The 18167-nt window shown below is 35.7% G+C and overlaps 1 protein-coding gene across 1 annotated transcript in view; it reads left to right on the top strand.

Annotated features, from left to right (window-relative positions):
- The window catches only part of GABRG3 (gamma-aminobutyric acid type A receptor subunit gamma3), a 289358-nt gene extending 272660 nt beyond the window's left edge, over nucleotides 1–16698 (top strand). Inside the window, exons 7-10 of the mRNA XM_042867479.1 lie at nucleotides 5013–5165; nucleotides 12246–12442; nucleotides 13714–13743; nucleotides 16420–16698. Coding sequence (XP_042723413.1) covers nucleotides 5013–5165; nucleotides 12246–12442; nucleotides 13714–13743; nucleotides 16420–16698 — 659 coding nt within the window. The remainder of the gene's footprint in view (nucleotides 1–5012; nucleotides 5166–12245; nucleotides 12443–13713; nucleotides 13744–16419) is intronic.
- The last annotated feature ends 1469 nt before the right edge of the window (nucleotides 16699–18167 follow it).

Here is an 18167-nt window from a genome sequence, read left to right on the forward strand (position 1 = left end):
AGATATAGATATAGATATAGATATAGATATAGATATAGATATAGATAGATAGATATAGATATAGATATAGATAGATATAGATATAGATATATATTTTCTGCCATACAACATCTGTCTCTGACACCATGCTTTAACATAATAAAATAACAAGCATTACTTTCTGGACAGCGCTCATATCTTGCTATAATTGCTTTTTTTTTTTCTTTTTCTTTTCTATTTTCCTCTTCTGTCTTAGTAAATAGATTTTTTCTGAAACTGTATTTTCTATTTTGTTTACAGTTCTCTCCTTTATCTTACTGGGGAGGGTGGGAAGTGAGCAAACCAGTGCTTTTTGGGTTAAACCACAACGGTATTTGTACTTCAAGTGGGTCTGCTTCTGAGTGTTTGGCTTGATGGCCTGGGATATTAAAAAGCCTAGTTTGCATGACTGTTTTGTCTGATTTGGAGGAATTAGGAATTGCCTAATTGTGAATTAGGCAGCACTGCATTTTTTATGACAGTCTCTGTTTCATTCTTACTCTGTACTGAAATATTTCCAGAATGTGCAAGGTCTGCAGCCCAAAACCAGCCCTTGAACCTGAAACATGCATATCTACAATCTATACTGCCCCAGCTGACACCCGCACTAACACAAGAGCATGAGTCTTTTACAAAAACAAAAACTCTATAGTGAACATTCGACAAAATCTAACTGCTGATTTAGATTAAAATTTGTTTTCCACTGCTTTTACTTGTCATCTGTCTGACCAATGTGTTCTACAACAGAAGTTGTTCCTTAGCTTTAGCTAATAGTTTTCAAATCACCTATATTACAGAGAAATTAACTGTATGTGTAACTCAAGGACACTATACTGTAAGCATGATAGGCAGTGGCCAAACAATTCGAAAATTTCCAGCTGGTTAAGAAATCATATAAACCTAGCTCCTGAAACAAAACTAGGGGGCTTGGGGAAGTAAAAATCAAAAAGTGAACTGGAAGGATGTGCATATTAAATAACAGGATTAAATATTGTCTTCTCTTGCTTTCAAATAAAAACAAAATGAAGAAAAGATGAAGCACTAAATCTTAGAAAATTAAGTTGCTCACTATTAGATAAATGTGATTTGTTAAAATAATAGGGAAAGTGCCTCAATGTAGACTGTGCTTTCACTGCTAAAGAAATACTTGTGACATACTGTGTGAGTCTTTCTAGTGACTATGCTTCTTTTTTTTTCCTGTAATTAACTCTTGTGACAACATGGGCAAACTCTGCCACTCCTCATTATTCTCCAATTCTAGTGATGGACAATTAGATTGTGAGCTTCCACTTACCTGCTGAAATTGTTCTATGTATACACTGTAGTTTCATATTGCAGTTTTTGTAAAGTCATTCATCTTTTAATTTTTTTTTTTTTTCTGAGATAATTGGGATTGCAGTAATCGTTAACTTCAGAGTATAATGGGAGGATAACTGAAAGCATGCGATAAGATAGTACAATGTGGTTTGAGTAAATGCATATTTTTAGAATATTTTCTTAAAATATTCTACCCTTAAAGGGAACTGTCCTTCGTGCAATGCAGATAAAATTCTGGCAATTCTGTCAAGCATGTCCTTAATGTTCAATAAAAAAATGGAAATGGACTACAGTTTAGCACTGTTCTTTAAAATCCACAGCGATTATTCCTTATAAAATCATTATTGTTCCAAATGGTGTCCTATTTTCATACTAAAATGTTCAACTAATACAAGTTCTATGGGTCAGACAGTGGTCATTTTGGTTTCACGGGAAGCCTTGCTGCGTTTCTCCTGCCTCAAGATGCATCTTTTGTTCTTGTTATAGAAAACTGTCATGGAATATTTTGCCGTAAGGTACTTTTCATTATTACAATGAATTGGTCTGATAGTTCGGTTAAAAGTTAGTTTGCCTTCCTGAGAAATTCCTTAAGCTGTTAAAAAGTAGAATTCCTCTCTGAATTTCAAAGTTTCCTAATACTTGCTATCACAGTGGTTCCTAGGCAGGCAATCATTCTGTGATTGCTTTTAAATCAAGAACACTGATTTAATGATATGCAGTTTGGAGTGTTTTCCCGTCTTGTCTGCAGGGTTTTGTCGCATAATAAGCCCCAGCTTCTGTCCGAACAGTCGCAGTAATGGCTGGTGGGGTTGTTAAGGCTGGTAATGAAGCAAGGACAAAGATTGCAGTGTCTTTGAAAGCTTTCTCTGTCCTTTGGGTTGCTTATGCCTGCACAACATACAGAATGGGTTTTAGGTCAGGTCTTTTAGAAGAGGGGAATGTTTCTTTGTTATGAAAGTTAGTTTGTCATGAGTGTTAAGTACCTGTCAAGTTATTTTGCATATATAGAGAAATTCTGAAATGTATATTGAACAGTTAGTTTTCTTTAAGCTGCAGCCAAGTGCTTTTCGATATGGAGAGAATAGTGCATGTTTCTGGAAGGAGTAATTTAGACTTTGATAAAAATAATGCATCCTGAAGCAGTACATCAAGGAAAGTAGCCACAGCATACACAGGTCTGCTCTTCCCTATGCAGAAACTATTCAACTGTCCCAACACTAGCTGAAGATAGAACTGATGTAAACCAAAATTTACAAGAACTATTAAAAAATGCATTCAGTACATGTAGTACAGAAAAGGGTTTATCTTTAACAGCACCCCCAACATTTTTACGTTTGGTCGCCATTTCAGCAGTGGTGATTTCCTTCTCCTTTTCCTATGCATTACCATCAATATTGTTATTCTCCAAGCTGTGTCCTCTCCACGTTCTGCAAAATTCTTGTAGGAAAACCAGATAATTCTTATCTTACTCCACTGTGTGCCGGTAATTCTACTGATCAAAATTATTCTCGCAATGTTTTTTTTTTATATTGCCTATCAGTATGTAAGTTAGAGAACATCACAGAGGGTACAGTATATAAGTTCATATGTGCAGCTGCTGCTTATATGACTGTGTCTCCCTTCTTCATGTGAGAATTTTTTGTGTGAATTTCAGGCAAGAAAACAAGTTGGTGGTTAAATGAATTGAACCAATCATTATCCTAGGATTTCATATTCCTTAAGTGCTTTTATGGGTCTTTGTTGGATACTTGGGAATTTGCAGTTCTTTGTAAAATTCAGAGGAGCCACATTGGGTAGTTGGTTTTGTTCTTCTCAGTCGAAGATTAGAATGCTGATACAGTTTAATAATAAGCCAGAAGGACCAGTGGATACTTACCCACGTCACTTCCCTGCTGCCATTCCCTGCAGGGAGAAAAGTGCTGGGGATTAGTGGAATGAAAGTAACCAGTCTATGAAAACCTACAAGGCTCACTACATTATGATGTATTACAGTGCTCTGTGCTTGTAACAGCACTGGGCTCTAGTATTAAACCTTTGTTTTTCTATGTTAAATGCATGAGGAATTTTGGAATGAATGTCCAAGTTCTTGGGGTCATAAGGTTTGTACTTGCACAGCACTCATGAAAATCCATCCATTCATCTAACTTAGGCATGGTGGAAGTACCCATGAGCATATTAAACCTCTTCCAATTTGGAGCTATCTTAAAATAATGTCCTAACACATAGAGCATTTCTTATTGACTCATTGTTCTAAGTTTCTCTTCCTAAATGCCACCCTCAGATTTTTATTTACCTTTGACTTTTTAACTTATGGAAGTTCACTCATTTTATAGTGGCCTTAAGAGTTTCTTTGGGTGGAAGTTATTTTTACTGAATTAATTTATTTTCTGTGTCATATTTTGCTATTGTCAAAATATCCACTGTATTCAGTGATTTTGTTTATACATTCTCAGTTACCAATCTGTTGGGAACTAATTCCTCTGTGCTATCAATTTGTTTTGGAATTTTGCTGTAACAGGACAGATTTACCTATCTATAGTAAATTACGTCTTTTGCAAATATCTGATTCTAAAAAAGCAAGGCTTGTAACAAGAAGCAATATAATTTATTAGTCAAGTGACATAGTCAGACAAAAAGAAAAAAACAAAAAACCCACAAAAGTTCTCTGGCTTATAAGCTCGTCTTCACATCTAAAATTGAATCAACATACTCCAAGCAAAGTACAGAAATTGGTCTCAGTTCAATTTCATTATTGTTAATCACTGTGGCTGTCTGAGAGAAAAGGATAGTTAACAGCTGTGAAACTGAGGGAGCTGCTACTGAGGATAGAGGTGATAAGGTCTCTACTATGTAGAGAGAGAGGGACAGATTGTTATCCCCTATGGAGTTGTGAAGATTAGCAGAAGAGATAGTGTGAAGAAAATCATATAATGTGAGATAAAACAGGCTTCTTACTGAGCTCTTGATCTTATGATTTTTAGTATCCTGCAGAATAATAAGCATTATGTCCAGGCTCATCTTCTGGAAGTTTACAGTACCACAAGTGACCATTACTACTTTTAGATGGAGGAATTCTGATAAAAGCAGACTCTTGATTTATAGTGATGTGACCTTTAAAAGTATGTATTCTGACCTCTTTCACCAGCATCAAGGCTCTAGTGTCTATAAATAACTTATTATATAAAGGCATACTGGTGTGCATGCTACACTTTGTCATACAAACCCCTACCACCTGATTCACATGTTAGGAAAAGGCAACAGAAGTCATTCAAATCTGCAAGAAGGACAGCACAGTCTGCTGAAGGAGAGATTTTGTGGGGGCTGCTTCCACATCTAGTGAATGAAGGTAGATTCATGTTTGTGACCACTCACCCATCCAGAAATACCAAGTCTGGAAAGCCAAGATGCCTTTCAAAAGATTATTCATCATGAAGGATTCCCAAGAGCCTCTGCCTGTTCAAATAGGTCAACATTTTCAGAGACCTAAACTACAGGAAATTAGAATGGACAAGTTTATTTCAATTCTTGTCTTTTTGTGAACATTATTGCTCAGATTCTCCCGAAACATTGAGAAACATTTCACATGCTGTATTTTATGGAGCTTAAAAACATGGCACAATGAAGAACTACGTGTATCTCACCACAATGTCAATTTATTTTCTCTGCTATTATTGCAGGTGATTATGTAGTCATGACTATATACTTCGACTTAAGTAGAAGAATGGGATACTTCACTATTCAAACATACATTCCCTGTATATTAACTGTTGTACTTTCCTGGGTGTCCTTTTGGATTAAAAAAGATGCCACACCAGCAAGAACAGCATTAGGTAAGTTGTTAATAATTTCTTTCTTTACTCTCTTCATGTAGTTTCTATACTGTCATTTGAAAATGTCAGCTTCCTTTCAAAAAGACCACAAGATATATGCTTTATATTAATGCTACCATGTCTTGCAGACTCCTATCTATTTATCAATGAAGCCTATTTATCAATGAAGCCTTTTGTTTTCTGCCTTTTAAAGGGTAATTAAAAGTAAACTACCCTGGTCCTTTGGAATGACACTGCCACATATTTTGCATAATATTCTAGAACTAATGGCTCTCCCCTTGTTCTCACTATGATATTTCAGTGACATTTTTAAAGAATAAATTAATTGCACTACTGGCTTCTTTTTCTTCTGAAACTCTTTCCCTACAGGATATGATTTCGTATGTATACTAAAAAACTGTGGGATATAATAATATTAGTTCATTCAAAATGTTTTATGTTTGTGAGCTTGAAGTTAAGCCCCATTCTAGGTGTGTAGATATTTTTCATAGGTTGTGCTGAAAAAGATTTTTCAGCAGGTCATTTATGTCAGGACCACTGTTTGCTATTTGGCACTGTGCTTTAGGATATTTAGGACCATTTTTTCTTATGTCTATATGAAAACCTGCAGCTTTTTGCAAGTGTCAAGGGCATAAGGCCGTATAACAACAGCCTTATAGGTGTACATCAGAACTGAAGGAAAAACATTTTGGTTCAGACTGAGGTTGCCAGCACTGCAGATCACTAATTTATTCAGTCAGGAAAAATTTACACCAGTATAGGAAAAAGGGGAGGTGTGTCATGTTTTACATATCTATTTTCAAAAGTAGGTGTTACCATTCTCAGCTATTCATTGCTTCCTCCTGCTGGAGCTTCTCACATCTCTGTTTAACCAACTGTGCCCTCTAAATCATTCCAACACAAAACAACAGATTATTGAAGACCAACTCACTTGATTTTTTGAACAGAAAACATTTTTTGGACAGAAAACATTTGTAAAAGCAACTGAATCCCCTCGTTTGAGGTGGAGGCACTGCTGCAAGGAAGTGCTAGGACAAAGGATACAGATGGGCTGTTTACCCTGAGACTGCATGAATAAGGCAGGCATGGGATTCTTGAGGCCTTCTGTGAGACAGTGTACCTTTATTCAAACCACATGATACGAAAGTCCATTTGCATGAACTTTCACTCTCCTAAACTTCTGATCAAGTATTTCTCATCCCATTCCACCCAAATAAGTAAGCATTTACCAGAAATGGTTGTTAATTTTTGTGCAAATTCATTTCTGTCTGCTCTCTTCCAAACACCAAAACACAGGTACTGTACTTGATCTCAGGAGGACAACTTGTTCAACGGTGCTACCTTTATATATTACTTTAAAATGACTTATCCTGTTTCTCGCCGTCCCTCTCCTGAACTAATAATTCTGAGAAGCCACCAGTTTTAAGAGTGTTCTAGTTTCCAGCCTACGCCCCCTGATGGATCTGAAGGGAAAAATGAAAAGGAGGTGCTAAAGAGATTTTGAAGCCCACTGACTTCGAATGAGATTTTAGCTGCAAAGTCACTCGAACTCTTCCAGAATTCTAATCCCATTTTCTAAGTCCTTAACTTACACAAAAAGCATATTGTCATCTGTTCAAAGTATACTAACACCTGGTATGAAAGCCATCTTTCTAAATCATCTATGTTCCCATAGTTCATTAACCTTCTGCTGAATGACAGAAGAATTATATTATCGAAAATACTCTCTAAGAATGAGTCCCTCACTAGCCTATTTAAGCAAAAAAACCTATATGGCAACCATGCCACTCTCAATCCTTAGACATCTTTCTAGGTAGAGGTTGTATCAGCTTTAAATCTTAGTGAATGACAAGGGACATCTTTCAAGCCAAGAACAGCTCAGTGGATGGTAGCAGGATCAATAGTAAGGAAAACCTAAAAGAACCTTTAATAGGGCAAGTACCAGCAGACAACACTAGTTCATATTTTACAGATAATTCTGTATTAAAACCCTCTTTGCATGAAGTGAGCTCAAAATTGAAATCTGCAAGATTTGCTACAGGAGTTTGTAAAACTGACATACATAGCCATGCAGCATCTTGTTTGTCCAACTAACATTTTCTGAGTACCAGAGTGCTCTGGCAATATGGAAGACCTTAAGAGTCTAATCTGTGACCCCTTCTACCTCCAAGGCAATATGAAGATAGACTAACAGTGAGGACAGAGCACCTGTGTGATTATCTATTCCTGGCTCTGTTTCCTCTGGTGGCCAGAAAATTGAATAGGCCTTTAGCATACTTTCCTGTGGAACAACTTTCTTCTGAAATTGAATGGCTCAGTGGAGAAGAAAAGATTGACTGTGCTCTGTTGTTTTCAACTAGGAGTACAAAGCCCCATGTGTGTGCAGAGCATCCATTTGACTTATCTTCCTTAATGCTTATTTTTACCAGAAAAGTAAAAAGGGATAAAAGGTGTCTAACAGTTTGCATTACTAATTTTATGGAGGCAGACTTCATACCCTGTCTTTGAGAGTAGTTCTCCACACCACACAACTCAGTTTTAAATTAATTAGAATCAAAAGTAGGATACTGATCATAACAGTGTGGCTCTCCTTGCCTCCCCCCTGTTACCAGCATGAAGTTCAGAGAAAAAATGTATTTTTATATTAAGGTTGTGAATTTGAAGTAAGACCTTGAAAGTGAGATATTCCAAGGCTGTGTCCAGTGGCTGTGATTGCTAACTCATAAAAACTCTGATAGAAAATTAAAATAAAATAAAACTTTCTTATAAATAAAGTCAAGTGACTAGAAAATAATATGTATGTGGGTCACCTCTTTTTGTACATGATCAGAGACCCATTACTCCCAAATTGCAAATGGCCTCTTGACTCTTGGGATGCCAGATGCAAATGTTCCCAACTTACGGTAGGTCTGCCTGTATAACAGAAGCTATAAATCTATCTGAGCAACACACTTCCACATTTTGAGAGTGGCACATGGTAAAATCTGAGTAATACAGCCAGAGGCAAACCACTGAAATTATCCTGCTAATTAGTTGAAATGAATTGCATACTCGGTGCACCAAAACTGCCCTGAGTATAACTGCCTTAATGTGAAGGACTAGCATCAGGGAAACATTTCACTCTCTGAAATTAATGAGTAATTTTCTAAGCTATTGGCAACTACTCAGGGTTATATGAAGGACGGGTTTTACCCCTTTCTGAATAACTCTAAGTAATAAGTAATTTTTGTTCTGGAAAACTAAATGCAGTCAGGGGTATTTTGCTGAGGGAAAAAATGGGACCATAATAATGCTTTCAGCAGCACTGTCTAAAGGCATCTAAGTGGTTTCTAAAAACTTGGCATCACAGCCCCTTTTTAACACGCTCTTTGAGGGGCTGAGGCCAAGAATGTTAGTGTGATTCGCTCCAGGACACCTGAAGAGTCAGTGGGAAAATGGAAATAGAATTCAGCTGTTGGATGAGAACTGTGTTTTGTGATCTCTAGCTATACTCTTCTCCATTCAGAGGGGAAAAAATAGCTTTCTGCTGTATTTACCTGTCTCTGGTAATCAAAATGATCTTCTCCCGATGTTCACAGTCAAGAAGAGCCAGCAAGTGTCTGAAGAAAAGTTATGATCTGAAAAATAGAGGGCTGTTTTTCTTGAGGATGAAGGGAATTAAGTTAAACCAAAGCTTTCATCTGAGCTCCCCCCTGTTTCTTAAAAAATGGCTATAATGTATAATATGAAGAGACAGTTACTGTACAGCAACTTCAGGTGGAAGCTTAAAAAACGTAGTAGGTATCAAGGGCAGCGATGCTTTGGTATAAAAGAAGTTAGAGATGATGTTTAAGAAAAAGTGAACATTGCTGTCCTTGTCATTCTGCCTTAAGTTCATTCCATGGAAAAATAAAGCAAATGCTCAAAACAGATGCCAGACCAGAAAGGTGAAGAAATGAAGTTTATAAACAATAAACTTGGATAAATTTATAAATTTATAAACTTGGGTAAACCAATATACTTTTTCCTACGGGAAAATAAGAAAAATTGAGCCTCCCTGACCAAATAGTTTCTAATACTGTTACTTCACTTGACATGCCACTGCACAGTAAGCAGCTTTCTGACAACTGTTATGTTAAATAACTATTTATGCCAATGATCTAAAGGTTAAAGTGTTCTCATGCATTTTGTATACCTACACTGATGTACTGGAAAACCCTTTTTGATTTATCAAATATTCATTCTATCTTTGGTATCTCGGAGAATATAAATGTCACAAAAGTGGAATTTATGCACAAGCATGTGCTTCTTCTCACACCTACCTACCAGAAATTTTTGAAGCTAGCTTACTTCAAAGCTGTTCCTGGCTGATGTTAGATTTCTGCTGAAATAGTTCCAAAGCACTGCAAATTTCAATAACAGATTCAAAGCTCACTTCACAGTATTGATGTCTCCTAGGCGAGAGACTTAACAATTTAATCTGTCAAAGTTTATTGCATTTAAAACCACTCACCAAACTGAGTTTTCTTAACATGATAGATAAAATGAACTAAGGGTAAGGAATCTAGATATTGTATTCAGCAGTGGTGGTTTTTTTATTTTATTCTTATGTGCATATTGGCGTATTCTGACTTACAATTGCATAGGAATGTAAAACAATATCATCTTGTACACTTCTTTCTCTTTGCTCTCTGCATGTGTCCTCATAGGACTCATTTTAATATTTCAAAACTTGTGTCAATGTGTCAGGTAAAGTTGATACACTAGAGTGATTTTTTGTTATTTTAAAAGCTCATTCTTTGTCTGAGCTGGAATCCAAGTCTAATCCTCAGCTTAAACGAAGAATGATTCTTCTATAATTGTTGTCATATTGTGAAAATATTTTATATAAATAATGGAAGTAACAATCTGATTGTTCTACCTTTGAATGTTTCCAGCTCTGCACATGGCATTCATATGTCATGGCCTTGACATAATTTGAAATGTGACATATAATCTGGAAATTGTGATGGTTTGTGATATTCTCAAACTTTCTGTTCTCTAAGGTTTTATATTTTGATAGCAAAACATGATTCATTGTCAAAACAGTTGAGGTTGAATGCTAACAGTTTCTTTAAAAAAAAAAAAAAAAGTTCCTCCCAAGATCTGAAACATGGTCATCCAGGAAGAAAAATGTATTTATAGCTAACAAGGACCACGTCAAGGCAACATTTGTTGCAACTGGAAATTTTTGCAGTTGACCACCATGATGAATGCATAGGGTTTGTGTCTGGAGCTGTTAAAAGGTTCATTAGCTACAGAGCTGTTGTTGAGGGGTCTGTAGGTGTTACTGGACCATGGCAGCCACCTACATTGTGATACAATTGAGACGAAACAAATATTTTTGTAGTACCTTTTAGATGTTGAAGATATGTACAAAGTCTAAAAGCATGTCTATGCTGAGATTCAAAAATGTAATTGCAATTCGTATGTAGACTAACGTTAGCAGCAGTAGAAAATTAGTGAAAACCACAAAACCTGAAAAAAATCTGCAAAGCATTCAGTCATACTGGGATAACTCCTTTGTACTATTTGTGTTGTTGAATATATATGATTGGATGAATCAGCTGGCTTAAAGTTTGAATGAACTAAAGTGGGTGCTCTGGGTTCCAGTGCAAGACAGTGCCAAATATTGAGATGACATACACAGAATAAGGCTGTTTCCCGTGGAAGGAAAATTTTCCACATTTCCCGCTTTCTACCAGCATTGCTTTGATCTTGATTATTGGGTTGTTATTTGTTTTTTTTCTTCTTTTCAGCAATGTTTTCTTTTTTTCTGTTTCTGTTCGTTATTTGTTGTAAGAGAAAATCCAGGCGCATGCATTAATCGTCATTTTGGCTCTTCCAGAGACTTTTTTATGGTTTGAATGAGGCAAGTTATTCTTGTGAATTGCTGTAGTTTCAAGTGCTGAAAATCAGAGGTAGGCATACTTTATCAAAGAGAAAGTAGTCACAAGTAATCCACTGATACTTTTTGCTCTCCGCCGTTCCATTTGTGGAAAGTAATTTTACTATAAGGCGTAATTTAAATTATCCCCTGCCATTTCAAACACTATGTACCATTGCAAAATACCACTTTAACTATAAAAAGAAAGATTACCTTACAGTTATGTTTTTAGAGCAGGCTCTCTTTTGGGAATTACTTGAGTGAGTGCTTTATTTTTCTTTCCAAATCATTGAGGAGTTTTAGTTTTTCCTATATGAAGACTTGTGGTTCATAATGAATGATTAAAAACATCAGTCCAAAATAGGAATGAGAAGCCATCTTCTGCTGAGGAATTAGCACAAGTGATGTGAATTACCTAACAGCCAAATAACTGACACCCCATAGACTTCATTCTAATACTGGTTTTATTTTTTCAGGATATTTCACTCTAAGTAATCCCGATTATATTCATTATTACTATATCAATCTAAGCTGTGATGCTTTGTACAAATTGAAAAAGCTATTTCCATTAAGGTTGCATCTGAAGCTTGTATGAGAATCTGTTTTCCCTTACCCAGAAAGAAAACAGCAGTGGAGCACTCCCAAGGAAGCAGGATTGTGAAAATGTATTTTCAAAATTCATAATTAGCAGCAAAAGTTATTTTATTTTCTTTTTTCTCTCTCTCTCTTTTATTTTTTTATTTTTTTATTTTGAGCACAAGATTTTTCATGAGAGGAGTATTGCTGTGAAAAAAAAAAAAAACAACAGCATGTTTTCATTTATGTTTTCTAGGGATTTTGCTTTGTTTCTTTGTACTAATGGTTCTGGGTTTCTGTTGGGCTTTCTTTTACTTTTCTTAAAAAAATATAAGGAGATGAGGAAAAGTATACTGAGGGGCATGGGAACTTCTGTGTTGCGAAGACAAATATGAACAACTGAGGAAAGTTTTGTTTACTAAATACTTCTCCCTCTACAGTTGTTTTTCATTATTTTTATACTGCCAGACAAAACTAATGACTTTATTCTGAAAATTTGTGTATGCTTTGGTATTCTGTTGTGTGTAGAGTTTTCCAAAGATTCTTTTAAACCTGCAGAAATTATATTACATAAAAGTAAATCCAGTTTTTCTCTTTAGGGATTACTACAGTATTGACCATGACAACTTTGAGCACCATTGCAAGAAAGTCATTACCCCGTGTCTCCTATGTCACCGCTATGGATTTGTTTGTGACTGTATGCTTTCTATTTGTATTTGCTGCTCTGATGGAGTACGCAACACTCAACTACTACTCCAGTTGCAGGAAACCAAACTGTACTAAGAAGAAAAAGTCGGTAAGACAGGAGTGTTTTCTTTTCAGTACTGTTGCTCAGAGGTTTGAGAATCATTCAGTAACATCCTGTAATCTCATTACACTCCACTCCTCCTAGCCTTTTCCCACTTCAAGGTATTATTTACCCTGAAAGCTGGTGGAAAGTAATTACCTAGAGTTCTGTTCTTAACAGAAGGAACCTGCTGACCATGAAGCAGCAACTCTGCCCATGTGTCCTTTTCCCCCTCATTACTCTTCTAGTAGTCATAAAGGGCTTCACTGAAGCAGGTATCACAGCTCGTTATGAAATCGTATGCACATCAGTGTATAATCAAATGCATCTGCTATCTTGTGTCTTAACAGGTCTAGGAATATTTATGAATTTTAAAAATGGGATTTTGTTTTTCATATTGGGCACAGCACTTATTTTTAGCCCTGTGTTCAAATGTTCCTACATACAAGAACAAAGGAGGGCACTTGCAAAGTCTTTGAAAAAATATGCATTTTTAGACAAAAAGACCATTGCAATAACAATTGCAATACACCAGCTCTTTACATACAATTATTTAAAACAGCAATACAAAGTCAAATAGGAAAACTATGAAGGAGGAACTAAAGAAATAAAGGTAAATACTGGGAATAATCGGTCAGGAAGTAGAAGTGGGTTGAAACAAGCTATAGAAAGTGATTCAATGAAGAAATAACAGAGGAAAAGATTAAAATAATATGGAATTAGAGAAAACGTGAAAACCAATAAACTTGGTTAATGAAAACTCCATTAAACCTCTAATAGCTATTTGTAAAAATGCATTACATGGGAAAGGCAGAAGAGTGTTACCCAAAGAAATTTATGGGACAATCAAAGTGAACTTGCTAATGATCAAACTAAAATTGCTATCCTATAGAGAAATTGGATGAAAGAGTCTTTAGTATCCTTGTGGGCAAGATGTATTTCCAGACATAAAAGAAGATGAGGGAAGACATGCAACATTGATAGTATATAAGTTAACTTGTGAGGAAATCCTTAGCTATTGTTTACTAAATTAAAAATAAAAATAAAAAAGGTTGAATAAATTCTTAAAGTGGATGGAAATAGGGTGCACATTCTCCAGATTCCATGAAGTTTCAAAGGGTGCAGAATATTACATAAAATAATTTGAAGGTTCAGTATGAAGAGTTTTAGGGAGAAATGCATTTAAAGATTTGTTTTAAGAAATGGTATTTAGTATTAGGTACATATGAAGTAATATTTATATTTTCCTCTGAATAGTTCTTTTCTTATCTTTATTTAAGCTACCTGATGTCAGTTTTGGTCATGTGATGGTAAGTATCCTGTTTAGTCCTGTGACAGCAATGGCGGCTCGAATGTATGGTTGACATTTATTTGCAATAATTCCTGAGAAAGTCATAATGCTGTGTTATACTTCACCCTGACTTCACTATAAATACTGCTTTTGCTTTGTTGTTAAAAGGTCAGTTTGTTTTTGACTGTGGTAGAGGAACATACCTGCCTCTTTCTGTAAAGACTTATCAAATGATTTGGGAGAGAGAAGGGTCAAGTGTAAATATTTTGTGCTATTCTTAGCCAAGAATTCTGTTCTTCTGCTATATGTAATGCTGCACTTCTACATTACATATTAGTAAAAATTATTAAGAACAAGTACAACAAAAATGTATGTGGAGTTTTAGTTAATGAGTTTTGTAGAAAATAATTTGTGTACATCTGTAAAATCTTTCACAAACTTTCAGATGGATTTTCAAATATTTTGGGTTTAAGAGTTTAACATAATTAGGAATGTATTAGAAACATATCTAAAAATAGAATTAATTATATTCTTCAAATTTCCAGATAACTGTTTGGTTAAGTTCAGCTGCAATAAAGTTTAAGTTGAGCACCCAGTTGAAATCTAAAACTGTAATACATACTAAAATATAGACCATATATATGGATATTGGATATCCATTCGATATCCTACTCGATTGGAGATTGGATATCTATATGGAAAATATAGACCAATAATATAAAGCCAGATGAATGGTCCACTTCCAGATATCCAGGGCAAATGCAAAGAAGGATTGAACTTAACTACCTCTTTCATATTTCTTGATTTTTACATGCTAAAGTGTATTGTTTACAATTCCTAGCTCCACGTTGCTAGTTTACCTTTCAGAAATTATAAACTTAGTTTAAAATAAGTTTTTTAAAAGGTTTTCTGTTCCATTTAAAGAGCTCATAGCACTGAAAGTCTGCATATTGACAATGAATAACCTTATGAATGGATTTGCATTTATACACTTACTACTGCTGTCATTCCTTGGAAAGAATTTTCTGAAAGCTTTGGTCAATAAGGCACAATGAATGGTTAGTGGCAATTTCCTTTTTTTGCAATTGAAGAAGAAAAAAGAAATGCAATTAAAATATTAAGGTTGGTAGTCAGTCTCATCTGCTTGGAAGTTTACCTGCAGATTTTTTAAGTTTTTTACCCACCCTTCCTAATGTTAAGACATGAGAACATTTCCTAATATTGAAGTGGGGCTTACTCTAAAAGTGTCACAAATTTGCATGCAGAATGCTGCGGAAGCTGAACAACGTAAGTCAATTACTCCCAGGACGCCTTGAGTTTTTGTCAACCTTGAAGTGATGCAACTTAAAAGGTTAAATTTCAGTAATCTTAGTCAATCTATGTTCAGGTAATCCCACCCCTCATTTTTTTTCCTCATGGAGAACATGCATATGCTATATCTGAAATAATTTTATTAAGCTTGTTTCATCACTGCATCTGAAATGTTTTGCACAAGGCACCTGAGAAGTGCCTTACCTTGGCATATCTCTCGGGTGGTACTGAGATGGTGTCTGTTGTATGAGTACTGCTCTCCTCCCAGCCCCATCTCAGCAAGCTGGAGAAAAAGGCTTGTGAAATTCAACAAGGAGAAGCACAAACTCCCAGGGAAGAACAACTCCAGGCATTAGTACACTGTGGGGTCCACTCAGTTAGAAAGTAACTTTGCAGAAAAGGACCTTGGAGTCCTGGTGGACACCAAGAAGAGCATAGAATCATAGAATCATTTAGGTTGGAAAAAGTCCTTAAGATCATCAGATCCAACCATCAACCTAACACCATCAAATTCAACACTGAACCATATCCCTAACTGCCACATGCACACATCTCTTAGAACATAATTGACAGAGGTACCACCACTTCCCTTGGCAGCCAATTCCAATGTCTGACCCACCCTTTCTGTGAATAAATTCTTTTTCCTGATATCCAACTGAAAGCTCATCTGTATAACTTGAGGCCATTTCTTTATGTTTTATCACCTGAGAAAAGAGACTAACACCACCTCGCTACAACCTCAGTTGAGGTACGTGTTGAGACTGATGCAGTTCCCCTTCAGCCTTCTCTTTGCCAGACTTAACAACCTTAGTTCCCTCAGCTACTCCTCATGTGTTTGGTTTTTTTATTCAGTCTCTTTAGCAGCTTTGCTGCTTTTCTCTGTATGTGTTTGAGCAGCTTAATATCTTTCTGGTAATGAGGAACTCAATGCTAAATACAATATCAGGATCCAATCTCACCAGGGCTGAGTACAGAGGAACATCCTGCTGACCAGACTATTTGTGCTGCAGGCCAGAATGCTGTTGGCCTTGTTGGCCACCTGGGCACACTGCTGGCTCGTGTTCAGACAGCTGTCAAACAGTGTTTTAAAATCCTGTACTTAAATCATGGCTATTTGGTGCAAAATTGTATCTGTTTGTATGGTAAGTTTAAGAGGTAGTGAATGCAGCTTATTTAACTTAGCACTCCACCACCTTTCTGGAAATTCATCTGATAAGGCATCCTTTGACGGAAAAAAAGCTGGTCCCTGAATCTAGAATTCCTGTGGTATTGACCTCTTACTCCCAGCTCAGATTTCATGTCTCATGTGACTTCTCATACGATTATTAATTGTGCATCATCCATAAGAGTTCATTACATTGTTTGTTTCTTTTTCTCTCCTCAGAATTATTCTGTACTTGATATGAGACCACCAACTACAGTCATCACATTGAACAATGCCATGTATTGGCAAGAATTTGAAGAGGCATGTGTCTATGAATGTCTGGATGGGAAAGACTGCCAGAGTTTTTTCTGTTGTTATGAAGAATGTAAATCAGGCTCATGGAGGAGAGGACGGATTCACATAGACATCTTAGAATTGGACTCTTACTCTAGGGTCTTTTTTCCTACATCCTTCCTGCTCTTTAACCTGGTCTACTGGGTTGGATACCTCTATCTTTAAAAGTTGCCTGTAGTGGTGAAGACTGCTGTGTTTTCACACTGAGGAGAGATGGTGAAAGTGCAGCAAAAGTGAAGGACATGGTCAGTTTCATCTCAAATTATAAAGGCCGCATTAACCTTCACCGTCACAGAGTGTGATGAAGAATTTTAATTGCCTAAAAAGAAAAACATGGAAGAATTATCTCCTTACTGCTATTCATTTTAAGGGAAAGATTCCTAAAAATTCAGCTGAATTTGTAGTGTAAGCGATGTTTATGAATAATTATTGTATATTAGAATTCTTACTATTCTCCCTTGACATAGAAGCTATACACAGTTCAGTCAAAGGTTAAGTATGTCATTTTGTTCTTCATTCCCATAGTTTCTTCAAAATGCTGCCATATCCCTGAGGCTCAGAGCAAGACACAACACACTCGCATTAGCAAATAAGCTAAAGCCCATGAAACTACTCATTTGTATTTAAACTTACTTGAGCTATGTCCCATAGGTTCTGGGAAATATTTTCTTGATGATCTCCTTGCTATAGAGAAACCATCAAAAGATGGTAATCTATGTCTCGAGATCAAAATAGAGAAGTTACTTTCTGCACAGGTCTGGGAATCATGGAATTTGATGCTTACCTACATGTATTTGTTTTAATTTGGGGTAGAAATAACACTAATATTTTGATAAAAATAAATGATTTGCCTATCTCTGCACACAGGCAGCTGTAGGCATAACTTCTGCAGTTTTTCAAGATTTTAACTGTCTTTTTTATGAGTGGTTAAACACAGGATGGTCATTGATTTCTAAAGTACTTCTACTTGAAACAAAACAAGATCCTTGTGTCATTGTAGCAGATCACAGGCCATTAGTAAAAATGACTATAATAGCACTCGTAATATGTGACTTTCTTCAGATTGAAGTGTACTAAAAAGTGCCCTCATTTTTATGCATTCTTATTTTTTTCTCTCAATGTTATTTTACAAAATTAAAAAAAAAAAATGTTGCCAAAGGACATTTTTATTTCTTCCATAAAGTTAAATGTTGCAAACCTTATCTACGTTCCCCAGATCTGACCTGAAGATTGAATACATTTTTTGAAAATTAAACTGTTACCCTTGGATTAAAGGTGGAGTAGTTGCCACATGTAGCAAAGGTTGAAAGGATTTTTCCTGAAATACCAACTATATTTTAGTCTAGAAACTTATTTTGTATTTTTCAAACTTTTAACCATTAAATTCTTAAAATACACATTTTTTACAAACAAATTGGTTTTTGTTGTCAAACTGAATTGCTTCTTTTACAGACTGTCTCAATAATTGTATTTAAGCAAAGAAAATATTCAAAAATCAGTAAAAAGGACCTTGAATAGCGAATAGTTATAAATCGTTAATGATAAACCATACCTAAAAACTACATTGTATTTTTTTCTCTTCTGAAATACTTTATTATTTTTTTCTTACCTCAAAAGAAAAGAAAGAAAAGAAG

The sequence above is a fragment of the Lagopus leucura genome, unplaced genomic scaffold (assembly GCF_019238085.1).
Source record: "Lagopus leucura isolate 7727_CA_CO unplaced genomic scaffold, USGS_WTPT01 Super-Scaffold_100001, whole genome shotgun sequence".
NCBI classification, from domain to species: Eukaryota; Metazoa; Chordata; class Aves; order Galliformes; family Phasianidae; genus Lagopus; species Lagopus leucura.